General features: G+C 38.0%; 1 protein-coding gene, 3 long non-coding RNA genes and 1 pseudogene across 7 annotated transcripts; 4 read left to right on the top strand and 1 right to left on the bottom strand.

The window, feature by feature from the left end:
• Positions 1–238: 238 nt before the first annotated feature.
• Positions 239–25,329, top strand: LOC121052182 (annotated as a pseudogene).
• LOC121052195 lies at positions 3,849–4,572 on the top strand. Its single transcript, XR_005808378.1, has 2 exons — positions 3,849–3,997; positions 4,392–4,572. It is a non-coding gene; the product is annotated as an uncharacterized LOC121052195 (long non-coding RNA).
• Positions 7,994–11,823, top strand: LOC112192666. The gene is made up of 6 exons (XR_005808376.1): positions 7,994–8,317; positions 9,028–9,064; positions 9,158–9,237; positions 9,585–9,651; positions 10,552–10,605; positions 11,539–11,823. It is a non-coding gene; the product is annotated as an uncharacterized LOC112192666 (long non-coding RNA).
• On the bottom strand, positions 15,258–24,591 carry LOC112192664. 4 transcript variants are annotated; one of them, XR_005808374.1, is made up of 10 exons: positions 24,389–24,591; positions 17,913–17,970; positions 17,388–17,819; positions 17,093–17,277; positions 16,390–16,474; positions 16,232–16,303; positions 16,033–16,143; positions 15,722–15,941; positions 15,527–15,691; positions 15,258–15,443 (listed from the first exon to the last, which is right to left on the bottom strand). XR_005808374.1 is itself a non-coding variant. In XM_024332501.2 (9 exons), coding segments are annotated over exons 3-9 (1,005 nt in total). In that variant the 5' UTR covers positions 17,718–17,819; positions 17,913–17,970; positions 24,389–24,591; the 3' UTR covers positions 15,258–15,689. The 4 variants fall into 4 exon arrangements, 2 of the variants coding, with proteins under 2 accessions (XP_024188269.1, XP_040372462.1); XR_005808375.1 differs by having other exon boundaries at positions 15,527–15,627; positions 15,801–15,941; XM_024332501.2 differs by having other exon boundaries at positions 15,258–15,691.
• On the top strand, positions 19,469–24,028 carry LOC112192667. Its single transcript, XR_002933574.2, has 7 exons — positions 19,469–19,734; positions 20,370–20,508; positions 21,271–21,339; positions 22,306–22,403; positions 22,806–22,868; positions 22,947–23,019; positions 23,344–24,028. It is a non-coding gene; the product is annotated as an uncharacterized LOC112192667 (long non-coding RNA).
• Positions 25,330–26,990: the final 1,661 nt, after the last annotated feature.

The following is a 26,990-nucleotide window of genomic DNA, read 5'->3' as shown; positions in this document are numbered from 1 at the left end:
TTTTCGAGAAAGTCCTCTGTTTTTTTTCTTTTCTCCAGACAAGCTTGCAGGCTTGCACGCCTTCCTCCTTTCTTCAAAATATGCTTCTTCTTCTTCTGTGCTTTCCTTTGTTCTGCCTTTTCTTTCTCACCAACTCTTGCTTTCCCACTTTCTCCTTCTTCCCTCTCTCTTCCCTCTCTCTGCTTTATGTTGAGAAGTGCTGGTTTGCAGGTGGGTGGCTGGTGTCCGGCGGATCGATATGGAAAAGGCAGCAGGGTCGGCGGCGGAGGCGCTGGGCAGATCGTTGCAGTTGGAGGCGCGGGCTGTGGGGCTTCGTGGCCGGGAGGATGAGAAATTGGGAGTTTGTGCAGGTGCACAGGCGGTGCTAGCTTCGGGTTTTGATGGAGGTGCTGCAGTGGAGCTTTTTTTTTTTTCGATTCGATTCTATTTAGAATTATTTTGGTGTTTTGGTAGTTTGTGTTTGCAGCGGAATGGGATGGAAATTTGATATTCGGTATACGATATTCGGAATTCGGGATTCAAGGAGAATTTTCGTATGATTTAGGATCGAATTGCTCTGATACCATGTCAGAACTTTGTAACTAATTCTTCTATGTTTATTCTTCTCCTTGAGGAGGTTTTTATATACAATTACATTTGAATACAATAAGAAAGATAATTAATAGTGCTTACAATATAAAACTAAATCCTAATTGATTATGTCCCTTAAGTGCTTCTAACACTCATTACCTTTGAGTTGAATACAGCTCATTCCAACACTTTAATTTGTAGTCTAGGCAATGGCATGTCTTGCTTTTATGAAATAATTATTTGGATGAAGTTATTCAATAAATTGTTGTTTAATTATATCAAATAATAAATATCAAAACACCTTGAAAACATATATGTGACCGGTTCATTTAAAAAAAAATATGTGACCGGTTTATTTTTTACGGGTATCTTGAAGAAAGTTATTGAAAACAATAACATTGATAGTAATATTGGCCAATCCACAATTTTTTTTTTGGGGAAATGATCATTTACCCAAAACACTCTAACGGATTATTTCCCTACTACCCAATTAATTCTTTTTTTAATTATTTTTATTTATTTTTGGGATTTTTTTGCCCTCTCCTTCTTTCTCACTTAGAGAGAAAAGTCATCCTCCACCTTGCTGTGCTCCGGTGACTAGTGGTCGGCAGCGGACGCCGGCGACCGGTGATTAAAATCAGGCGATTGATTACCGGAATCCTGGGTTTGGTGACCGGAATCCCGAATCTGGCTATCGGACCGATGACCGGATTCCAGCGTCTGATTTTATTACCCCTCAATAATACCCAATAATCATATTATTGCCTCCCAATAAACATATTATTGCCCCCCCCCCCAGTAACAAGTTTATTAGGGATCAATAATTAATGAAAAATGAAGATGTTTACAATTTTGAAAGTCTTTATAGGTTTATCTAAATAAATAATCTTATTATTGCCCCGTAATCTTATTATTGGCCCTTAATAATTGTATTATTGACCCACGATAGACATATATAACTCCTTAATAAACTTTTTTTTTCATTCTTCTTTCTTCTTTTCTTCCTTATAAGCCTTCTGCTCACAGTATACCCAAAAAAAAATTAAAAAGTGCTCTGGGCACCCACCAAATTGTGAGACCGGCTCTTTTTTCGTCGGTGCTTCCCTTGCAGCTATTTGGAGGCTAGGGTATCTAGGACAAGGGGATCGGTGGGATGGTAGAGCCTTTTTTTAAAAAACTAAAAATGGGTAAGTGGTCACAGCCTTTTTTTTTTTTTTAACAAGACACACTATTTCAATAATTTATAATTTAAAATTAACTGTAAATTTCTAATTTCTATCAACCATGTATTACGCCACAATGTAACAGTTTGCATAAGGATCATTAATCTATGTTGATTTCAAATTTTCAATGCATGTGCATTACGTGCCGTCATTGTCACATCGTATTAGGTTTAGGCTACTCTATATATAAGGTTCCTCATACCATATCCTCGTGTACCAAAGATCATATTATCAATTGGCATATATACCATCAAAGTAAACTTGGGAAATCGCTAGGAAGATGAGGAATATAGTTTTGTTAATTACTTATTGTCTGTGCAATAATGGGAAGTGCTTATGCCCAAAGTGCTTCTGATGTGAGATCCACATTCCACCACTACAATCCGCAGGATAACAACTGGGACTTGCTTGCAGTAGGTGCCTAATTCTGCGTCACATTTGATGAGGATTGGCCCTTCAAATGGAGCAGCAGATATGGATGGACAGCCTTCTGCGGACCTAATGGCCCTAGTGGAGGAGACGCTTGGGAAAATGCCTACTGGTAATTAGTTAAGACTATTATTCTTGATCTTTTATATGTGCAAATAATTAATTGAAATATATGTATATGAAGGTGACGAACATGGGGACTGGAGCTTAGGAAACAGTAAGAATCCTCGATCAGTGCAGCAATGGAGGTTTGGATTTGGATGTGAATGTGTTTAACGGAAGATTCTGCTATCCACCTAGGTGAGGGTCACCTGGTGACGTGGCAGAGGGACAGTGTGACGTGGCAGAACAACATAGGCCGAATGAAATGTTGTAGGGTCCGCTCTGACCCAATCTAAATAAATAATCTTATTATTGCCCCGTAATCTTATTATTGGCCCTTAATAATTGTATTATTGACCCACGATAGACATATATAACTCCTTAATAAACTTTTTTTTTTCATTCTTCTTTCTTCTTTTCTTCCTTATAAGCCTTCTGCTCACAGTATACCCAAAAAAAAATTAAAAAGTGCTCTGGGCACCCACCAAATTGTGAGACCGGCTCTTTTTTCGTCGGTGCTTCCCTTGCAGCTATTTGGAGGCTAGGGTATCTAGGACAAGGGGATCGGTGGGATGGTAGAGCCTTTTTTTAAAAAACTAAAAATGGGTAAGTGGTCACAGCCTTTTTTTTTTTTTTAACAAGACACACTATTTCAATAATTTATAATTTAAAATTAACTGTAAATTTCTAATTTCTATCAACCATGTATTACGCCACAATGTAACAGTTTGCATAAGGATCATTAATCTATGTTGATTTCAAATTTTCAATGCATGTGCATTACGTGCCGTCATTGTCACATCGTATTAGGTTTAGGCTACTCTATATATAAGGTTCCTCATACCATATCCTCGTGTACCAAAGATCATATTATCAATTGGCATATATACCATCAAAGTAAACTTGGGAAATCGCTAGGAAGATGAGGAATATAGTTTTGTTAATTACTTATTGTCTGTGCAATAATGGGAAGTGCTTATGCCCAAAGTGCTTCTGATGTGAGATCCACATTCCACCACTACAATCCGCAGGATAACAACTGGGACTTGCTTGCAGTAGGTGCCTAATTCTGCGTCACATTTGATGAGGATTGGCCCTTCAAATGGAGCAGCAGATATGGATGGACAGCCTTCTGCGGACCTAATGGCCCTAGTGGAGGAGACGCTTGGGAAAATGCCTACTGGTAATTAGTTAAGACTATTATTCTTGATCTTTTATATGTGCAAATAATTAATTGAAATATATGTATATGAAGGTGACGAACATGGGGACTGGAGCTTAGGAAACAGTAAGAATCCTCGATCAGTGCAGCAATGGAGGTTTGGATTTGGATGTGAATGTGTTTAACGGAAGATTCTGCTATCCACCTAGGTGAGGGTCACCTGGTGACGTGGCAGAGGGACAGTGTGACGTGGCAGAACAACATAGGCCGAATGAAATGTTGTAGGGTCCGCTCTGACCCAATCTGTCCCCCCCCCCCCCCCCGTTACCGTCTTCTAACGAACAGGTTTGAAGAGAAAAAAATATCAAGGTAAGTTTGATTGAGAGAGAGAGAGGACGGGTAAAAGTAGGTTTGATTGAGAGAGAGAGGACGGGTAAGAAACAAAAATGGTTACAATGCGAAACATCCGGGGTTCCGCTCCCCTATCTTTCCAACGATCGCGACGATGAAGGTAATGCCCGTTTTCCTATTAGGCAAATCAATTTTTCACCGCTCTCAAATTCGATCTGGTTTTTCCGCTCCCAATTTTGCATACTGTTTCCGTGCTCTGGTTTTGAAACTAGCAAATCGGCGATTCGTTTATTCAGATCTCTTTGTTTGTTGCCAATCTGTTTGAACTGATTGCGTATTGTGAGGCGTAGAAATCAGATTTGTGTGAATTGTAGTGTAATTCTTGTTGATCTGGTTCGGTTTTGGCTGATCTGGTGTAATTCTGAGTTCTGCGAATCTTGTGTGTCAATGCTGACAGTGAACTCTCTGCAAATCTGCTTCATTTGATTTGATTTAATTCAATTAGTTTAGTGATTTGGATCTTGTAGTCTTCTTATAATTGCTTCGGGTTATAGCACCCATTATTTTGTGTGATGTATCGCCACAGCCGCCAAAATATTCAGTCCGACTCGGACTGAAAACCTCTACCACCTTCGTCGCCGTCGAGGAAGGAGAGCCAAGGAGGAGAGAAAATGACGAAAACGTCCTCCTCGGCGGTGCGGGATTTCTCGTGGAAGTACTGGTGGTAGTGGCACAGAACCTGTTCGATCAAATGCCTCTGACGGTCGTCGTCGTCGTCTTAGATGAAGCAGAGCAGAGCAGGAGTTGGTCGAGCAAGGGTTGCTGCCGGAGTAGCCAGCCTTCGAGAAAAACGACGAAGCGCTCTCAGATTGGGTGAGACATTTTGGTAAGTCACTGATGACTTTGATGTGAGGCTTGGGACATCGGCCAGTCGGCCATTAGTGTGATTGGGACATCGCGGTGGCGGTGTGGGAGTTGAGGGAGGAGGAGATTGGAGAATTGGCTGGGTGTCGAATGAACGGAGACTGCCTGGTGGGGACGAGATCGTGCCGGCGCGGCTTGGATCCGATCAATTTGATCTGGTTTGGACTGGGTCGCATGAGTCCGATCTGGGAAAGGGATGGGATGGAAACGTTTTCGCTGCTCCATGGTTAAATGGTCGACGGCTCGATGCGAATGGCGGTGGGATGAAGGCGGCGGTCCGGCGAACGTGGCTGTGCGGCGCAGCGAGTGGTTCGTCGGAGGTGGTGGGGTTGGGCCAGGTTGAATGGTTTGTTGAGTAGGTTGAGATCAGAGGTCGAAACTTGGTGGTAGTTGGGCCTGGGCGTTTGTCATGGTCTTGGGTATTTTTTGTATTTATTTTTTTTATATTGTATGAATTGTTTTGTTATAATTTATTTTAATAAACTACAGTTTATTATATGAAATTTGTCCGTGACATAAAATGAAAATGGTAAAAAATAAAAAAAGAATTATGAAATTAAGCTCTCTAATTGGACGTTGAATGGTTGTAGGAATAATTTTTTTCTAGATTTTGTATATAAGTCACAAAGCTAGAGCTTATGCGAGATGGTCATGAACAAGGTGCAGATAGATTGGAAACTTGTGTTTTATTGTTAGTTATATCGAAGTTAGTATGGTTGATTCAGTGGATCGATTTGAAATAAAGTCGAAAGTTGTTAATATTTTGACTGAGTCGACACACTTTGTACAAGTCAACTTCTATAAGGGAAGCGGCACCATGCGTGGACAAACATCTTTAAATTTTAACAACAGTTGGTAGACGGACACACGAGAGTGTGGGAGCTGAAAGATCGAAAAAAATCAATTGGCAAGGAGCGGTTACGAGCATATTCAATGCATGTTCTATTGAGGGTCTCGAGTTGACCAGATAGATTGAGGCCCAACCGAAGGCAAAAAAGGCTGAAATTTCTACCACTTCCATATATTCGTATGCGGACCACATCAGACGGTACATTTTAAAAAATTCTAATTCGTCCCTCATTTTGCTCATATAGGGTAACAAGCCTAATAAACAAAGTTAATACTACATTACTAGGCATATAAGGATTATGTGTGGTCCAAAATTTGGGAAATGGAAATCGATGAATCTGAAAATTCTCATATGTTTATACAACAGTGATAAGTATTGTACAAAAAAATTAGGCCGCTCCGTCTTGAATAAGGCACCCAATGAAGCGGTCAACGCTTTGAACATGCAAACTTCCCTAAGGGGAGCTGCACCATGAGCGAACAAACATCCCATAATTTTTACATCCGTAAGAAGACCCCCTACACACTAGATTGTGGGAGATGAAAGATCAAAAAAATGAATTGGCAAAGACCAGTTGCGAGTATATTTGTTTTATGTTTTATTTAGGGTATCGAGTTGACCATGTATATCGATGCCTAACCAAAGGCGGAAATGACTGAAATTTATACCATTACCATATATTCGTATGTAGACAACATCGGACGGTACATTTTAAAAAATTCAATTTCCTCCTCCATTATGATTATGGGTAGATCAAGGTCCAACCGAAGGGGAAATAACTGAAATTTCTACCACTAACATATATTCATATGCGGACAACATCCAGCGGTGCATTTTAAAAAATTCCATTTCGTCCCCTATTTTGGTCATCGAGAGTAACAAGTCTAATAAACTAGTTATACTACATTACAAGACATATAAGGATTATGTGCGATCCAAAAATTATGAAATGGAAATCGATGAATCTGAAAATTCTCATATGTTAATACAACAATGATAGGTATTGTGTTAAAAAATTTGGCCGATCATGCGTGAATAAGGCACTGAACGGAGCGGTCAACGGTTTGCACATGCAAACTTCCCTAAGGGGAGCGGCACCATGTGGGAACAAACATCCCCAAATTTTTGCATCCTTAAGTAGATCCCCTACCCAAGAGAGTGCGGGAGCTAAAAGAATGAAAAAAAGTGAGTTGCCAACCCTCGGTTCCGAGCATATTTGTTTTATGTTCCATTAGGGTATCGAGTTAACTGGGTAGATCAAGGTCCAACCGAAGGCGGAAATAGCTGAAATTTCTACCACTAACATATATTCATATGCGGACAACATCCAGCGGTGCATTTTAAAAAATTCCATTTCCTCTCCCATTTTGGTCATGGAGGGTAACAAGTCTAATAAACTAGTTATACTACATTACAAGGCATATAAGGATTATGTGCGATCCAAAAATTATGAAACTGAAATCAATCAATATTAAAAATCTCATTGATTTATACAACAGTGATAGGTATTGTGTTATAAAATTTGGCCGATCCGCCGTGAATAAGGCGCCCAACGGAGCGGTGAACGCCTAGCACACGCAAACTAACCTAAGGGGAGCAGCACCATGCGCGAACAGTCATCCCGGAATTTTTTCATTTGTAAGTAGCCCCCCCTACCCACGACAGTGTGGGATCAGAAAGATCGAAAAAAGTGAATTGCCAAGGACCGGTTATGAGCATTTTGTTTTATGTTCTATTTAGGGTATCGAGTTGACCGTGTAGATCGATGCCCAACCGAAGGAGGAAATGGCTGAAGTTCCTACCACTACCATATATTCGTATGTGGACAACAAGTTCTGGACGGATGAGATAGGTTTTAACAAATTCAAGTTTTTCACCTCAAAAGTATTTGTAGCTTCCGCTGTGTTTCTACAAAAAGTTTTTCAAATAAAATGCCTAGCGGTCTTCAGAATGTAAATCAAGCGTTCGGTTTATGTTTTAGAGATTCGTGGCACTGTGACGTGCTAAAGCTGGTGAGGTGCAGTTTGGGGCGTTACAGTTTTAACTACATATTGATGTTTTAAAGTTTAGTTTCCATTGTATTGTTAGATATAATGGCCATTTGATATCTGTTGTAGTTAAATGTTTGGATCACTGTGGCTAAGAAATTTGACATGCCCTATGATGCATGGAAACGAGAAACTGCTCGCGTTTCCCGTTTCGGAAGCGGAAACGGGTCGGAAACGCCCGGGAACGTGTATCCAAATTTGGAAACGGTTTGGAAACGTCTGTATCCAATATGGAAACGCCAGAATGTAAATAAATAGGAAACATGGGGGCAAATCTGACTTTTTACTTGGAAAAATTGAAAAAAAAAAAAATGCAACAGATCTAGATCGCGACCTCTCTAAGTCTCTATCGTCTCTTTCACTCGTTCCTCTTCTGCTCGGAGGAGACCCAGACGCCAGACGCTAGACCCACGTTCCTCTTCTGATCGGAGGAGACCCAGACGCCTGACTCAGTTCGGACTTCAGACCGACGTTCCTCTTCTGCTCGGAGGAGACCCAGACGCCAGACCCAATTCGGACTTCAGACCGACATTCCTCTTCTGCTCGGAGGAGACCCGGACCCAGTTCGGTCCGTCGTTCTTCTGCTCGGAGGAGACCCAGACCCAGTTCGGTCGGTCGTTCTTCTGCTCGGGTCGGTTGTTCCTCTTCTCTGCTTCGGGTACGTTCTTCTGCTTCGGGTCGTTCCTCTTCTCGATCGATCTATTTAAAAGCAATATGGCTTATTGCTTTATTGTTTTGGCTGAGAATGAGGATTATAATACAGTATAATTGTTGGTTGACAATTTGACACTATTGACATGTGGATTGTGATAGCCGTGTATTGTGAATTTGTGAATTCACTCGTGTAATTTGTGAATCACTGAATTCTGAATTTGTCACTTGAATTGTATATTTTTTAGGAACCATGAGTAGCGGAGGAACACCTCCTATTAGTTCTAGTGCTGGGTCTGTTAACGCCGGTGCTAGTAGTGGATCTTAGGACATGCCTGAGAAAAAAATATAATGCAGTCTGCATACTAGGATATGCATATTTCATTCGAGTAAGGTAATAAGTTATAAAGCTCAAAATGACAAGTTCAATTAGATGGTATAAGCTTAGACTAACTAGCTCAAGTATTGATAGTGTGGAACATTTTGGATCTTAGTTGTTAGTTTTCGGAACACCATTCTTTTTGTTGATGTGATTCTTAAAGTTTGGCATATATTGGGATTGTTGCAGTATGTGTATGCTGAATAACCGAGCAAGCTGCTTTACAAATCTTCTATAACATTTTGCATAACATTTTTGCTCTCAAGTTTATTTTGCATTTCTGGTGTTTTTGTTTTTCATTAAATAGACCCATTTGCAATGCCTATGAGATTTTGCAGGTCCACCAGTCAGTTCAGGAGACTAACACAGATGATGGTGAGTTTGGGTTTGACTACAATGTGGTTTGATAAAGCATCTGTTCTTTTTACACTGTTAGCCACAATGCTGACTGTTATGCATTGGTTTTAGGGACGGTTTGCAAATCCCCAATCTGAGCACAACTATTACCATTTCATTTTCGGCACTATGGTATGCCTCCTCTTGGAAAGGTACTTTTATTTTTGAGCATGTTAGTTTCTGTTCGATTTCTTATACTAGTTTTGGTATTTTTCTGCATTTTGATTTACATTTGTAGTGGATTTTCAGGGAATTTGAGCTTAATTTTTGTCAAATTTTAGTTTTGAACTGTGATTCTATTAAGAATTATAATGGGTTCCAGCTTCAAAAAAATTTCAGATTGTAGAGGTTTTGGTTTGGGGTATAATTTGTTGACTGTAAGCTTGCTAGTTTATGCCATTTGATTTTGGGGTTATATGTGTTTCTTTGATTTCCTGTTGGCATACTTCTAATTGTCGAGCCTATACCGCTTATTGACAATTATTTTTTCCTCTTGCAGCAAATGCAAGGGTTTGGCCGTTGTTATTACTGATTGGAACACTAGGTGATCCAAGGGTTATGGTTTTGTGAGTATACTGATTCTTTTCTATTCTTGTTCAATCATGATCATTGTGGTGACATGGTAGTTCACTAACTACACTCCAGTGCCCTAGATGGCATTGAGTTATGGTATGGTGCATTAGAAAGTGTCTCTCTTTCTAGTTTTGCATTCGTAACTTAAATTTTACACCAGCCATGCATTCGTAACTTAAGATGAGTTGATGTGGTGAGTTGAGATCGGGGGTGGGAAATGACGTGGTTGTCCCTGCTTTTATTGACGTAGCTGTTGTGTATGTGGGTGATATTGTGAAATCCCTAATGCGGTGGACTTTTGTGAGAGGTAGAGATAGAGATAGGTGATATTCAGGGAGGATAAAGGCTGAAACAGGTGAGAGAGGGATCTCGGTTTTGACTAGAGTGCTATCGAATTTTGTGAGGGTTAGAGATAGAAGATAGAGAGAGGTGATATTCAGCAAGGGTAGAGGCTGAAAGAAGTGAGAGAGGGATCTGGGTTTTGTGCACAGTGTGGAAATTTCTACTTGGTAGGTTTCAATGTTTTCTATACTTTCTGTTTGGGTTTTGTTGGAAATTTGTGATTACATATATCAATATTTTTGTTGGCCTCTCTGTTATTTGTGTTGAAATCTATGTTATCGGTACCGGAATGAAACGATCTATGTTTTGATTGCGTTTGTGTACCGGAATTTCTGATCTCGGTGTTTTTGGGTTGGATTAAAAATGTGTTATTTTTGTTTTTGGATTTCTTAAGTTATGTTAGATTATGATTTTTATTGGGTTATTTTTTCTGAATTTCGCAGACATTAGATAGTGGCTTGCTTGATTTGACGAATTTTTATATGTCTTCTGTGATTTCATATGATTATACTACTTGATCTTATTGTAAAAGAAATGAATCTATTTTTCAGGTAACCTAAGGGACGTGAGAGTTTAAGCAAACACCCCCTGAAAACCTAGAACAGGTTTGATTTCGAATGAGACTGTTTTGCTATTACTGTTTTCTGAACTTTTATGTGGTGCAATTTTTGCATTATTATCTGCTGTTGTTAGTTTTCAAATGATGTGATTTGTTATGTTCTGGAAATTTTGTTTGCCGTTTAGTTTGATGTATGGAGTTCATTGGAGTGGCTTGAAGGGATAGCTTTTGTTTTTAAGGATTTAAATTTTTTCATTAATTTGTAAATGGTTTTCATAAATGTTTTCACTATGTAGACCTTTGCTGTATACTGATTAGTTTCCTACTATGCGCTAATGATGTTGTCTTCAATTTTGTTCCATTACAATCTCGGGGATATGTGATGATAATTGTTTCTTTCTGTTAGGAACATTTTATAGCAATTCTGTTTCATTAGAGTCCAGTGAATCAAAATAGTATTTGATTGGTTCAGACTTGCAATTTATAATATCTAAATATTTGTTGTTACCATCATATCTTTGATGGTGTTAATTTTAGGAATATGATTTCATCTTTTCATGATTTAATCATACCCCAGAAAGTGAATTTAGTTTAGGCTTGGCAGATTCAGTGTTGTTTTTGCCTTTGACTTGATAATTACCTTTTTGATTAAAGATGTATATCCTGTGCAGTAAATTGATTGTAAATTCATGGAAAACTAGAGCCTTCGGTTTGTATTTCTTCGCTGAAGCATTTAAAAGATTCAGTTCTTTCTGTACAAGTATTCTTCTTTGGATGGTTGGCCAATTTATCTTCTTTTAAGCTTTTGATAAAGTTTGTGAGTAATTAAGATTTTTTTCACAGTATTTGAGTTTATTTAGTTCTGTTTAGTAGGTTGCTGAGTTTAAAGTGTGCGTAGTATGTGTTTTTTTTGTTTTTTTGTAATGAGACTGTTTTGATTAAGGTGATTAAATTTCCTTTTTTTTTTTTTTATTTCAAGGGACTGTGTTTCAATTAAGTAGGCCCGTTTACTTATCAAGGAAAGGAGAAGATCAAGGTAATACTAGAAACTCGAAGTTCTATATCTGTTCTGATATCTTTTAGCAAGCATGTTAGTCATTTAATAGTGTTTTTCTATCTTGGCAAACTTTGTCCTTAAAGTGACCTCCTTCAATATTGTATATAATATACTGAATTTGTAGTGATTCAAAATCTTCAATGATAGGTAAATTCCTTCTGTGAACAATGAAGAATAGGTGTTATTTTTTGTTGTTTCGTGTCTAAATTAAATTGTGTTTTAAGTTGTTCATGAACATCACTGTATATACAAATTTCTCTTATTTTCTTTAATTTCTTGCCAACCTCAAGTAGATATATATTTGCTTCAAAATCAAATCAATCTATATGGTATTTCTCCTCTGTCAATGTTGTTCTCATACTGAATATTGTTATACCAGTTTCAGAAATAATACATTTTTATTGATTTTCTCTGTGGATATATATTGGTTTACATAGCGGTAAACCCTTTAGGAGCAAACAATGAATCCTTTCCCAAATAACACTTTAGTATTTGTTTCATCTTCTATGTTTGTTAAGTATCTAAAACTTGTCTTATAAAGAACAGGGTAGGAGAGCCAATAAAGGGGTAAGTGAATTTAGTTGGTCAAAAGAATAGAATGCAGTACAAAGCATTTGCTTGAGTATGTGGGTAGTATGAAGAAAATGTTGGGGTAATTAATGATGTGTGAATTTTATTACAGTTTGGAGAAAATTTTAAAACATTTAGCTTTTTAGTGCAGAGTTTTATCCCTACTATATAGTTCCTTTTGCTTCCACGGAAATCTACCTCTTGATGTTGTTGAACTGAGGCGACTAACATGCGACTAATATTCTGACTAAAAGTGGAACAGAATTTTTTTAGTGATCAGCATGTATAGTGAAGTGCGGAGCCGTTTAACCGTGTTCATAAATTTGTCAGGTGTTATGAAACGGCATGTATAGTCCTCATTAAACTTTTGCGCCTTCACCACGGGGTTGTCACCGAGCCCAATTGAGATTGAATCCGATAGTTGGATGAGGGTTACATTACTACCCTGCGAACAAACATTCAAACACATCTGTCACCCAATATATGAAATTAAAAATATTGCACAGCTTTGATTACATTGAGCTAAAGAGGCATATATCAGTAAACCAATAACGCGTGTTGTTAAGTTCAGTTGCTCACAATTTTTGCTTTTCCTCGTGTTCTTGTCATTGCCCAATCCAAATCCACGTAATAGTCGAACCTGCCATGCATCAAAACCAAACAAAACAAAACAAATGTTAGCATCTCGTAACATACTGCTTTAGGTGGTTTGTAATATTGGGGGCCACCCTTTTCATGCATTATTCATGTTATCCTAACGTTTGTGCGGCCCATTGAAGATGAATTGTTTAGGGTCTCAACCGAAGCTTCAACCCCACAAATTATCGTGTCTTTAATGAACTTTTTTCATTGGTATATTGAGTACTACAAGTTAGGTTCGGACACTCAATCACTGAAGCTCTTAAGAGCGTATTCTTCCTCTGCTTCACTTTGACTGGTTACAATGTATAATAAAGTTTGTAATGAGGTATGAAGATACGTAACTAAAGTAAAATCATCCACCGTTTTCGTCATCAGTAATAGTAGTTTACCCAATGGACTCATTAGAATCCAACAGAAGGAGCTATTAACCATTCGATCGTTTTGATGCCATAACATATCATGAGGATATCTTGGGACAATGAAGATGAAAACTAACCTGGAACAAACCGTATTAAGGTGTGCTGGTAGAGGAGATGTTTAAAGGCGCTCTCCACTATAAGCTCAATAAATCGATTTGCAACAACCGCATTCAATTATGCATCCAGGTAATCTACCTTTGGACGAGAACCATTAACAAGATAGGTGGAGGTCCGAAGTCTTCTTCATTATTGGTTGAAGTAGGTCGGCTAAAGATTTTCCAAAGATTTTATAGTTGGTGTCTTGGTGAGTATGTCCTTCCAGTTGGTCTCCATGCAAAATATGATAATGCCGTGTCATATGATGATTTGCCCATACCTAACGTGGTTACTTTGATACATAAGTTGGTCCTCCCAGTCAGTTGGTTTGCAGCAGACAATTCTCCTTGGATGGTGTGCAGTAGTGCTTCTTTCATACTACCCTTCTCATCTCTCACAACAGCTGCATGCCTGCCTTGTGGGGGACATCGTTCCGACGAATTTTCCTCCTAGAAGGAATAGAAGAATCTGATGAAATACGAGACGAGACAGCAGGGAGTGGCCTCAAATTGGCTTTACCGAAACTGTTTTGCCATTCAAGTGCTTGACTGAGAAGCTGCTCCCCACCACAAACTTTTTCCCCGAATCTGCATGCATTTCGGTTTTTCCAGATTAAGTGATTAACCAAGCAATAACCCCACATAGGCAAAGAGGTGGAGCAAGCATCATCACACGTGCAGAAGTGGGGTTTAGATGCCAACACCGAGACCTGCCTTATTTTCTCTCTGTGGATCCATTTCTCCATGTGTTGGTGGTCATGGATTTTTCCTTTGTGTGATGGTTGCCATGTGAACCACAATACCCACTGCTCTCGATGAAGGAATAATGCTTTCGAATTTGGTGGAGGTGTTCAGCTAGCTTGCACGAGCCCACTAAATTGCTAGAAAGTTCCTGCAGTTTTGCATTTGTATGGTTTTCATTGCTGTACCTCTGTCTTCTTTGTAGCATAGGTGGGAACCTTCTAGAATGTTCTACTGGCTTGTATTAGTATGCATGGTTCCATGATTCCTTGGCTGGCTTTTGGTCTAGCACAACAGCTGGTTTGTAATTTTTGTTCTTCATTCTAAAAAAAAAAAAAAAATTCCACATAGGCCTGCTCCTCCACAGAAAACTTTGAAGGGATCTTCATTTTTGGCGGGAAATGGCTATGTAACTGAGCTGTTAGTTAGAGTTGGCGCCAAATACCACCTAAGTCGGATTTACCCCTAAAAATACACATGGGTTAACGCCGTCATGGACGGCAGGTACATATACTGAGTCGGGCTGGGTATTTTGAGTACCGTTGTGATAGTTTCGGAAACTTGGGTACAGAAATTCGGAGTGGCCCATAAGTTGGGTACTGTTTGTATTTTTTTCCCTTACAATTATTTCTTGGCTCAGAAATGGAAGGTTGGGGTACATCATCAATAATTGCAGAGGATCCGGAAGGTTTAGATATCACATTTGAACCTGAAGATGAAACTTTGTTTTTTTTAAACATGTAGTTATCAAATTTGATCGTCTCAGTTAAGGCAAATGATTTGACATTTTGCCTTAATAGCTGAAATTAAGATAATAACTTTCAACACCCACAATAAAAGACACAATAGTACATGCATTGCACCAAGAGAGCATCATCAAGATATCTATTGCTCTCCGCCCCTGAGACCATCATAGATTCATCATTCATAGGGTAAGGTATTCTTAACAGCAAAGAATTTAAACCACACAACATGATTAACAAATTCATATGACCACAAAATTCACTAAATTTGATGAGTTGAAGTATATCACAACTGAAATTTAAAACAAATACTAATTACTGTTTAACTATCTTTATACAATGTAATTCAAACAAGCAAAGCGTACTAATTTGTTATGCAACACGTTTACAGTCCGCCAAATACATGATTAATTAGGATGCCTTATAGCACGATCTCTCCGCTTTCGATGACTACGGCATTTGCTTCCCGTTGGTGGACAAAATGCATTTTCCCCACCGACAGTCGTGGTTCGAACTGATGTACCGACTGCAGCAACCATGACAACATGACGATGTTCATTCCGGGGAGACTTTACTATTTCTAAAGCAACCTGATTCCTGTGTTCCTCAGAGATGAACTGTCATGACATGAACACAACTATCATATATCTGAAAACTCATTTCAATGCATTTACCAGTGACTCTTGCATGAGTGACTAACCCCTATTGACCATGGGTCAACATAGTGCTGCATGTGCCTAATGACGAATATTCCGCTATCAAATGTTTGGGGATTTGTCGGCTGGCCTTCGGCCAAGTTCACTGAGAAGGATGGAAAGTGGTAATAAACATCGCCAAACATTGTCATTTGGCATGAAAACACCTTTTGCATGAGTGTCATCTAGCAAGACAACATACACCACAGTTAATAAACGACATAAATTCCATTGTGATTGCCTAACATCAAACATCCTGTTACATTGAAATGATATTACCACTTCTCGTGCATGACACATTCTCCTAGCCACCGAGGTTGGATCGGGATAGCTATCCCACAATAATGCTTTCTTTTCAAGCAGGTTCATTACCAGTAAGAACCAATGATCATCCGCACGGTCATGCAGTGGGATGAATATCTGCTTGATACACGAAAATCAATAGCATTAAGTTATTACACAGATATGACACACTGTCTAACTTAATTGAAAACAATTAAACTTTTATTACCTTCGAGCAAAAACGAAGACGACGATGAAACCTCCATAACCCGCACATGTCAACCGTACTTGCAACCCAATTTGCAAAGCAAGACTGCTCTTCATTGCATCTCGCCCGGTCCTGTAGTAGACCAAGGTCAGTCATAGCTGCAAAACATTTCAAACCAGAACATATTTTATGTTTGTAAACATGATTCACATTTGTATACCCCGAAATATGTGGGAAGAAACCAACAATCGCCGTCTGCCTCATCCAAGTATGCCGCACAAATATTTATAACCTATTCATTTTCAATACACACTGCATTACACGGATTGTTGGAAACCATTACTATAATAAACGTATTAAGCAACACATATCTCTTACCTTACAAGATAATGAAGTTGCTGGTGATAAACACTGAAATTCCATCCTAGTGACGGCAAATTCACCATACCGGGCAACTTCTGTGCTGCATGCAAACAACTTTTAGGTTGACCGAATACATGTTTTTGTAACGGTATAAATACAAGTTTACAATATTTATGTGGTGTTTGGCGGCCAGTTTTTATCCCCATCACTTGGAATTCATGGCCATACAACTTACGAATGTTTAAACAAATGCAAAAATAAATACATACCTTATCTATCTTCATAACAATACAACATTTCATTATCGGTTATTGCAAACCCCTCAAATATTTCAATTATTTTAAAAATGCATATTTTTAGCAGCAACTTACATTACAACTACCACGGCCAATGAATTGTTTTCAACTAATCACCATTAATAGTAAATGTACCCCAATTTATACCTTCCTTCTATCAATTGTCCTGCATCAAATTTACCTAATCCTTCTCTGATTATACTCCCTCAGCTACCTAATTCAACCATTATTAAACTAATTTCAAGCTGTACTCAACGCAAGCCGAATCACACTAAACTTTTATGTTTACATTTGTTGCTTTGACAGACTAAATGCTACAAATAATGTACGTGAGGCAACACAGTTCACAACATACACAGGTCCAATTTAATAATTGGACAGTTGAATTATTTCTAAGAAACAAAATCTTAAGTTATATTTACCTCCACTTCTCTTCACCTACAAAGTTTTTACGAAATAGGAACCTCAAAAGATCAGCATTCTTCCCTGACATCACACCTTCATTTGCAAATGCACAAAAATTTCGTTTCGTGCTCTGATGCATCTGTTTTCGGCCTTTACTCTTCAGCCGCTTCACCTCCATATCATCAACCAAACGTTTAACATGCTACGAAAACAAACAAATATATGTTCAAATTATATTCAAATTGTTTTACAACAAAACAACCTTAAACATAGACAACTGTAATCAAAAGGTGTCAAGTCTATAATTGCTACCTCCTTTACTTTGTGTGCTTCTATATTGGCCTTCCTAAACCGAGTTACGCCCGTTGTTCGGGGAATTCCCATTCCCTTTTGCATGTATATCTTCTTCCCCCTTTCTCTAGCACTTACAGCCTCCACAACCTCATTAACAATATCTTCGATGGCTGCATCACTAACAATTTCAGACATAGATTGTTCGATATGCCGCACTTTTTCACCCATTCTCTCCAACTCACGCTCCAAACAAGCAGTTGTTTGTGTCACCCTCCCAATTATTAATTTCACCTCACCAACCCTTAGCTTCATAGACTCAACCCCTTCTGACCCATTATATGTATTCATTTTACAAGGGTGTCCTCGTAATGCACCACAATATGACTTTTCTGCATTCCGCACATCTGTCTCTCCACTCACATCCGAGCGTATTTCATGCCCACCTTTTCCCTGCAGTTTTGACAGCCATGCTTAACCATATGCATAATACACATATTGCAATTATAAATTCAACACGTTTGACTATAAACGAACCCCTCATACCTTCTTAACTCCCGTAGCTCTTCTCCATTTACACTGAGGCTCCGTCCTGACTGTTTGTCTGTGTCAATTATAGACAGTTATAAAATTAAAACTTATGCTAACCACATTCAACAGCTATTAGTCCGAACCCAAACACAAAAAGCCAATCATTATGGTATCATAAACAAAATAGCAGTTTCAACCCTCGTGTTATGAAGACCTAATTCAATTCAATTGCCTCCACAAAATCAAATGCAATTTCCTAACATACAAAATTAAACATGCAACTATGCAACCGATTTTCATACCATTTTAATGCGATTTCAATTACATCTACCAGGTCACAGAACAAATTGAAATCACATGTGCAACGTTCATGTGGACTGCAACTATTCACATCAATTAGCGACCACTGGCATACAAGTCGCCACTTGAATATCATTTAATCCTACATATATTTACCACTGCCATACAAATCTCCACTAGAATGGTTACAAATTACTTACACGCAGTTCACTTGGGCAACGTCTCCTCGTCCGGAATTCGGTGACCTCGAATTCGACGTCTTCCCCATGGCCATGCTGAATTTCGGGTATCGTTTGTCAAGCCCAGTCCGTTTTCCTTCTTCAGCGCCGCCTCCTCCCCAAACAATCGGATCGAAATTGACGGGGGCTTTGTCAGATAAGCGGTATTCCGATGGAGGGGATTTGTGGAACTCTACCAATTCTGTTAGCAAAACAACCAGCGGATATAGATTAAGTGTCATGTTTCACAACTACACACAGTTGTATATTAATAACCGAAGATGCATTAAATCCTGCACAGATTAAAACCATGATTAACAAATCTAAATATGATGAGACATGTTATAGTGATGGGCAAGAGTGACCAGGGAAACGTTATCAAATCCCCTACCTTATAAACGTTATCAAACCTTATAAACCATTTACATGAGACATAATGATCAGTTATCAATATGAAAACATAATCGATGCAGACCTACTTAAAGTCAAATAAAAATAAGACAGAAGTTCGTATCAGATGATACGCAAGACACAAAATCATCAAGGAGAAAGCAAGGTACAAACTTTGACACTGATATACACCAACCAAATTATTCAAATTCAACAAATTCAGCAGCGCCCCAAAAAAAAAAATTCCAAATCAAAATCAAAACCAAAGAGAGCTACAAATGCAAAGTTTACCAATAATGTATGCTAAAGTGCATGCATGCATGCATGAGTAATTATTCTATATATAAAGGGTGAATGTTACTGTTACACTGTTCGTAAGAGTCAGAAAAACCCTTTTTATCCTCACTGTTCGAGAAGAATATCAAGTTGGTCGAGAAGTCGGTTTTGTCCTTACTTTTCTCAGCGTTGGACCCACGTATATATAGTATCGTGGTCTTTTGTCAAAAGCTTAGCCGGGTTTTATGGAGTGGGGTCTGATGCTTTTTGTTTGTTCTGCTGTGTATCAATCTTATCTTCCGCAATCTTTGTCAAAAGCTAAACCGGGTTTTCAGGAGTGCGGTCCGATTTTGTTTGTTTGTTATGTTATGATGTGTTGTGCTCACCACTCCTCAAAAGAACAACAACCCAAAAATAAAAATAATCAGAGAGATACATAAAGAGAGACCTGTAGGATTGACGACAAAAATGAGGTCACGCCGGCGAGAGGAGGAAGACCCACTTCTGGAAACAGACCGCTCAACAAAGAGATCAAGGGCTTTGAGATTCTGGTGTTCAGCCAATACAGAGAAAGAGGAGAGACGAAAGAAAAGGAGAAGAGAACGGGGAAGAGACAGACCGGAAGCTTTTGCTTAAAACAAGACAACTGGAAGGTATTTGTGGCTTTGTGAGAATTTGATTATCAATTTTTTCTGGGTTGTGTGAAAATCTATTTGTGTGTATTGGTATTTTTTTTCCTGGGTTCGTTGTAATTGCATTAAGATCATCTGAATGATGTTTGATTGTATGAGCTTAATGTATAAGCTTAAATCATTGTTTTTTTATTTTGTTTGTTTTATTTGTTTAGGTGCTGAATATTAATTAGTTTCAGATTCAGCCATGGGAATGACGAGGTCGATTTCGTGTCTTCTTTTGTTGGTTTTTGTTGTGGTGGAGTGTGGGATTTAGTTGGAATTGATTTTGATGGGTTTCGTCTCATGATGTATTACTGTTTTGTTCTGAATTTAGTTTAAAGGTTGAGAATTTGAGGTTAAATTATCTATGGAATTTAGTTGAACATGCAATTCATATCGTTTTGTCCAAACTCTCCAGCAAGGAAGAAAAGTGTACTGAACTTTACCGATTCGGTGTTTCGACCTATGGTCTTAATTTGATTCCCTTTAGTGCTGCTGTTTGTCTGCTATTAGCAATAGTATTTTGTTCGCTTTAGAAATCTGTTTATTCATCAAAAGCTTCCATTTTAATATTATGCACCTCATGCAATGATTGAATGTAATCTGATGTACAGGAAACAAAGAGGCAAGAAGCAGCCAACATGGAGGATCTTTTCCTTGAAGTAACTGCATGCAACAAACAACTTCAATTATGACAACAAATTTGGGAAAAGGAGGATTTGAAAGTGTTTATTGTTTTGGGATGGATCACAAGTAATCATCAATACTTTTAGTTTCTTTTTTTAATTCCAATCTGAAATTTGTTGGTTACTCAGTAAATTTGAACAGTATATTTGATTGATCATGGAATGTTATTCAGTACAAACTTACAAGGAACGATGAAAATTCATCAATCAAAATCTACTTATAAAAAAAAGGTTACTATCAGTTGATTATTAATTATTACAGGTGCAGTTAATTCGTGGTATTCATAAACTCTAGCATGCTTTTCTTTTGCGCAATTGCAGGATATATAATTAGGAGTTTCTAGGAATTACTTTGATGTCTTCCAAACTCTTCCTGTTTTATTCGAAAACATATTTTAATTGTTATATTTTAGCCTGTCCAAAGAAAAAGAAAAAAAAGTCTTATGACTTCTAAGGTATGGCATATGACTTTCATTATTGATTCGTATTCCAGCTTTGCATTTATAAGGCTAAGGAACCTGATTTTCCAATTTCAAAGTTTCTATACATGAGTTTTGTTAAAATTGATCACAATGCTACCATATTAATAACATTCCATTATTGTTTGAAAATATCCAATCTAGGAGGCTGGCAGAAGCAGAAATTGCAGAAGGCTAGGAATTGAAGAAATTTGCAAGGAAATTCAATTTTTCGTCTATGAAAATTTATTATCTATATCATGTTTATCTACTTTTTACTGATCTACCCGAGCTGCTTTTGTTTGATTTTGGCTATGTTAATATGTTCCTGAAAACGATTGAGAGTAACAAGTTTTCTCTACGATTTGCAGTCTTTATAAGAGAACCACTCAGATACAAAAGAAAAGACGGCAAATCAGATTGTGTGTGTTTTGGAAAAGGTAGATACTGATATTTTGGTTTTTGAGATTGATTGGAATGAATTAAGTACTGCTATCTTCATAGTGATTGATTACTGAAATTTTCCAATTCATCAAAACAAAAAACTTTTTTCTTTCTTTGTTTTGTTAATTAAAATATCTGTTGTAGCTTTTGAATATCTACAGAAGTCCAAGCTTTTTCGCACTGTGAAATCAAGGGAACAAATCAAAACCACAGTATTTGTTATATAGCATATAGTTAACAAAGCATCGTTTGTATTAAATAATTCCTATTTATCTTACATAATAACACATGTGAATGAAAAACTTCTCAGTAAAGCTAATGCATGGATATAGGTGTTACATTGTGTGAACTTCATTTTGACTGTTATCATCATTAACTCATCGTTTTACTATACCATACTCAGTTCGAAGTCATAGTTTGTAATATTATGTACATCTTTGCATAACAGAATACCTAATGAAAGCACCAAAGCCATCTCTCTTTGCATTCTAAACTATTTATAGTAGGTAATAACAGTAAACATTGTGATCTTTTACCGTACTTTTTTTTAATTTTTTTAATTTTATTTTTTGGGTCCTGAATTTCAGTCATTGGGTTCAATATGTCAACATTTTAATAACCTTGATTTATTGCATTTCAATGTATTATCAAATTTCTTCTCTGATTTTCATGTTTCAAACACAAGATAGATTTGAATTTAGCATGATAACTTGCAGCTACAGTTCCCTGTTGAACCAGTTTTAGAAACAACAATGTTAATGCACTGGCTACCTGTTATCAGAATATATTAGTTTTTGCATTTAGGTTTAATTAGACCAAAATAGTTTGTCTTTTCTTCCCTTGAATTGCAATGTGACATAGTTTGGTAATTTACATACGAAATATGTATGAACAGAAGTCCATCTTCCTTTTTCACACTTAGAAATGTGCAAATTACTGATAGATTTTCTGTTTTCTTACAGCAAAAAATATTATCTGCACACGCTCACAAAAAAAACTTGGCTGACCAAAACAGAATTAGCAGGAGGCTACCTGAAACTAATCAATTTACATCTACAAGGTAAATATATTTCTCAAAATAAAATCATTTACCTTTTATCTTCTTTAAAGTTCAGCGTATTATTTTAATTTGATTCGTTTACCATCTGATATTCATACAGTTCTATTTCGAAGTACCTTTGGTCACTAACTCAACTGTAGATTTTGAATTGAACTTTTTTGCACCATTGTTTCTACTTTTTCTACACTATCTTATTTGATATAGATAATTACAAATTGATATGCATTATTTCACATTATATTGACAGAACAATGGGCCACACTATGATTCGTGAAATCAAAGCATTTCAATTGAATTTCAAGTTAAGAGCTTACAAATAATAAACTCTGATTATGGAGGCCAAAGAAGATAAAAGGTATTTAGCTCACTGATTTGTGTATGTATTTTTGTTTTTTTGAACAGCTCCCAAATTAAAATTCCATTGATAGTCTGAGAGGAAGATTTGACTAAAATCAAATACAAAAGGTTTCATCTGTGAACATACTTCTTTTCTTATTTCTTTTTCTTTCTTTAGCTATCCTTTGATTTTAATGAAATTTACAGGAGCGAAGCGCAATAGAATGGCTTTGAGGCTGAGTTTATTTGAGGATCTTCACTTACAAAGGTTGCTCTCTAGGTTAGTCAAGTAATTAAATCTATGTTTTAGTTGAATTTGTGATCTTCTTTCTCAGTTCAAATGAATTTCCTTTCTAACATTCAATCATTTTCAAAGACGTACAAGTTTTTCTTTTCTTTGTTTCGTGCATGTCCAAATGAATACTTTCTGATATTTTCCATGAACTTGCATATATGATTATTTGAAGGAAAAAAAAAACAAGGCACAAAGTTGTAGTAGGTGATTTAAGTCTGTTTTGATTTTATTATTTTTATTAATTTGATAGTTTGATTTCTCATTATATGCTCCGATTCATAATTTTCGGATTTTGTTCATCCAATACAGGAAAAGAGAGGAGACAAAACAACGAGAGAGAGGAGAACAGGGAATAAGGAAAAGAAGCATAAGAGGCGGAAAGTTGTTACTCAAAACAAAACAGTAAATCCCGCAACAAAGCACGGGCAAATATTACTAGTAAAACTGAAGCAAGCAAAGCAAACAGGAAAAAGTTGAGATACAAAATAACTAGTGATGAGAGATGAAGCTGCAGGGCACAGGAGGAAGGCATCTTAATCTGAACAGAAAGTCAACGCGCAAACTATAGATGGTTGTATACTAAGCAGGTAGCTTATTATGGTTGTGCAAGATCTCCCGTTTGCAACAAGCCTGCACAATACCTAAGCTGATCTAAAGGAATTAGCAGACCAAAGTTCTTTCTCATATTCCTCTTTTACTAAGGTTACTTAAGGTCAGCGCATATACAAAGAATAGCTAGATAGCCAAGCCTTATTCTACAAATATATGGATATTCCTTTCTAAGGTGCACTGATACTTTTATATTAGTTGCTATATGTCCTAATATATAGAAAACAGCTAGCTAATATGTAGTCTATATGGATCGAAAATTCAAAATACATATTATGTACACAAAATCTTCTAGTTAGTTATTTTGCTTTGTCATAATGTCAGTAACTCCACAATGAAGAAGGTAACTAATATTATGAACAATAGACACACTGATATTTATATTAATCTAGTCGCATATGCAAACCAATGAAGAAATTAACTATAGTTTCATGAAGGTAGTTTCAAAATGTAATTCTCACAAACACATTTTGACAACAACAATTCGAAAATATCTTTCACTTAATTAGCTGCATGCTACACAGTACACGCACACCATGAAATCAAAAATAACAAATCAAGCTAGATAAGAGACGTAGACTAATGAACATACGCAGGAGAAATGTAGACTAATCCTGACATAATGTTGCCTGAAACATATATGCAGAGGAAATATCAAGGTATATTCACTTTACATCGATTACTTCCACAAATTCAAGAAGACAATGAAGGACAAATGAAGGATAGAGAGTTGCATATTACTCACACGCAATTCACTTGGGCAGCGTCCCCTCGTCTGGAATTGGGTGACCTCGATTTTGACTTTTTCCCAAAGGCCAGGTTTAATTTCGGGTTTCATTTCTCAACCCCGTTCCGTTTTCCTTCTTCAGCGCCGCCTCCTACCCAAACAATCGGATCGAAATTGACGGGGGCTTTGTCAGAAAAACGGTTTTCCGATTCAGGGGATTTCTGGAACTATACCAATTCTGTTAGCAAAACAACAAGCAGATATAGATTAAGTTTCATGTTTCACAACCAGAACCATACGATTGTATATTAATAACCGAAGATGCATTGAATCCTGCCCAGAATAAACCATGATTAACAAATCTAAATATGATGAGACATGCTATAGTGACGGACACGAGTGAGCGTGGAAACGTTATCAAATCCCCTACCCCTTCTACGTTTACACATACCTCGATTTCGATTTCAGGTTTCGTTTCTCAAGCCCGGTCATTTTTCATTCTTCAGCGCCGCCTCCTAACCAAACAATCGGATCCAAATTGACGGGGGCTTTCTCAGAAAAGCGGTATTCCGATCGAGGGGATTTGTGGAACTCTACTCTTGCTGTGGACGAAGATCAACTCTTGCTGCCGTCTGTTATTGGCTTATTGCTCGGTTTCGGTTTGCACTTTGGAGCCGTGGCTGGATGGTGACTGCGAATGAAAACTGAAAACGAAAACGGCCAGTCTCCTAAACTCAAAACAACCCTAAAGAGAGATGGTAAAACTTTTTAACCGAGTCAAACACGCCTTTTTTGGTCTGTCAGCGTTTGTACCCCACGCGCTGTTAACAGACGGCAGGTGAGGGTTACCTAGGTGGATAGCAGACGCTCCGGTGTTTAACCAGATAGACACAGATGGAAGAGGCCATGTGGAAGGACACCTTGTTGTCAACTATGACTTTGTGGACTGCGGCGACTAAATCAACTGAATTATTTTTTAATTAGAGTCCAATCAGATTATGTAATTTTTTGCTAACTAGTAAATAAACTTCACCATATGGATATGAAACACAGTTTCATCATATGAATGAAATGTAGCACTGGAATTAAGTGTTTATTATAACTGGAGAGGTTTTTACATAGGACAAACGTACTACGCGGCTGGTAGGGCAACTCAATCAGTGAATATGCAAAGGGGTGCTTTGGGTATTTTATCTTAATAAGTAAGGATAAATTTGGAACACACTTAAAATTTTCTGAATTTTGATTGGGCTGCCCCACTGTCACGTGGTACGTTTGTTTTATGTAAGAATCTCTCAACTGAATAAAAGTGAAAGCTACTTCGAATTCTTGGCTTATATAACAATGAGAATTTTTTGCCTCTAATTAGGGTAATTGTATATTCATCACAAGCCAGAATTGACCGTTACATACCATTCCGCTGTCATTTAAGACCATAGACAGACAAGAAGACAGTGGTAGTACCCACAAGTGATACGTACAAATAGTCCTACTCATTATACATTCAAATACATAGAGGTAGCGGGGACTCTCTTTTGATACTACTTCAGAGGCGCTAGAGATACTTATAGTGCACATCGGTGCTTAACTTCCTAATACAAGGAATTTATTGTAGTTAGACAAAGCTAAAAACATAGGGATGGGCCTAGGGCAAACACCCCAGCCCACCATAGAAGCCCAAAGGCAGCCCAAAGAAAAGTGACCCATAAGGCCCAACAAGGATGACTTGACCCAAGCCCAAATATCATCTCAGCCTCCCTGGCTGCACACAGCACCTGTGCAACTTTGCCGGATCCCATCGCTGCATCCCAACTCCTCAACCCGCGTCACCGCATCCCTCGCCGCCATCGTCACCTAGTTGCAAGCTGCGCCGCCACTGTCAAAACGCAGTGCTGAAACCATGACCAGCCTCCCACGATGCCCGATCCGGTGCAGATCCACCGTCAAGCCCCACCATCATCGATGACCTGCTGTGTACAAATGCTCACCGCATCCAAGTCGTCGTCCGGTGCTCGCTGTCAAAATCATCAGCCAAATTTTGAGACAACACCCCTCTCTCAGAGCTCCCGAGCAAGTAGCCTTCAAACACCCGTCCGGCATTGATAACAAAGAAAAAGGGGGATTAGTCTTTGAAATCAGATTGTCGTTTCAACCATTGTAGTCAAATTTGAAGCTTCCAAAGTAATAAGTTCAATACAGATGTTATCCCTTTTTCGAAGAAAGCAAAATAGTGATAGGGACAAAAACTCTGTCAGACTGAATACTATGTCTACTTCGAAATCAGAAACAAAGATAATTAAGATTCATAATCTGAAAGGAAAACATGTGTATACATGCAGGATAAATTGTTGATGATCAAAATGATTCTCATACTAACAATGTTACTTGTAACATGGAAGAGTGTTACTGGTCTGCTGTCCAACTCTTACCCATGCATGATGATTAGGGCTGGGCATGGGCCGGGCCCATCTATTATTTCACTGGGCCCGAAACCGGCCCGTTTTTAACGGTTCGGGCCTAAAGCCCGTTTTGACACTTACAGGGACCGGTCCGGGACCGGCCCGTTTACTTTCGGGCCGGGTTTCCGGGCTTTCGGGCCCAAATACCAGCTTTTTTGAGT

The sequence above is a fragment of the Rosa chinensis genome, chromosome 3 (genome assembly GCF_002994745.2).
Source record: "Rosa chinensis cultivar Old Blush chromosome 3, RchiOBHm-V2, whole genome shotgun sequence".
Lineage (NCBI taxonomy): Eukaryota > Viridiplantae > Streptophyta > Magnoliopsida > Rosales > Rosaceae > Rosa > Rosa chinensis.
Note: the sequence above shows the minus strand (reverse complement) of the source record. Positions and strands in the feature narration are given on the sequence as shown.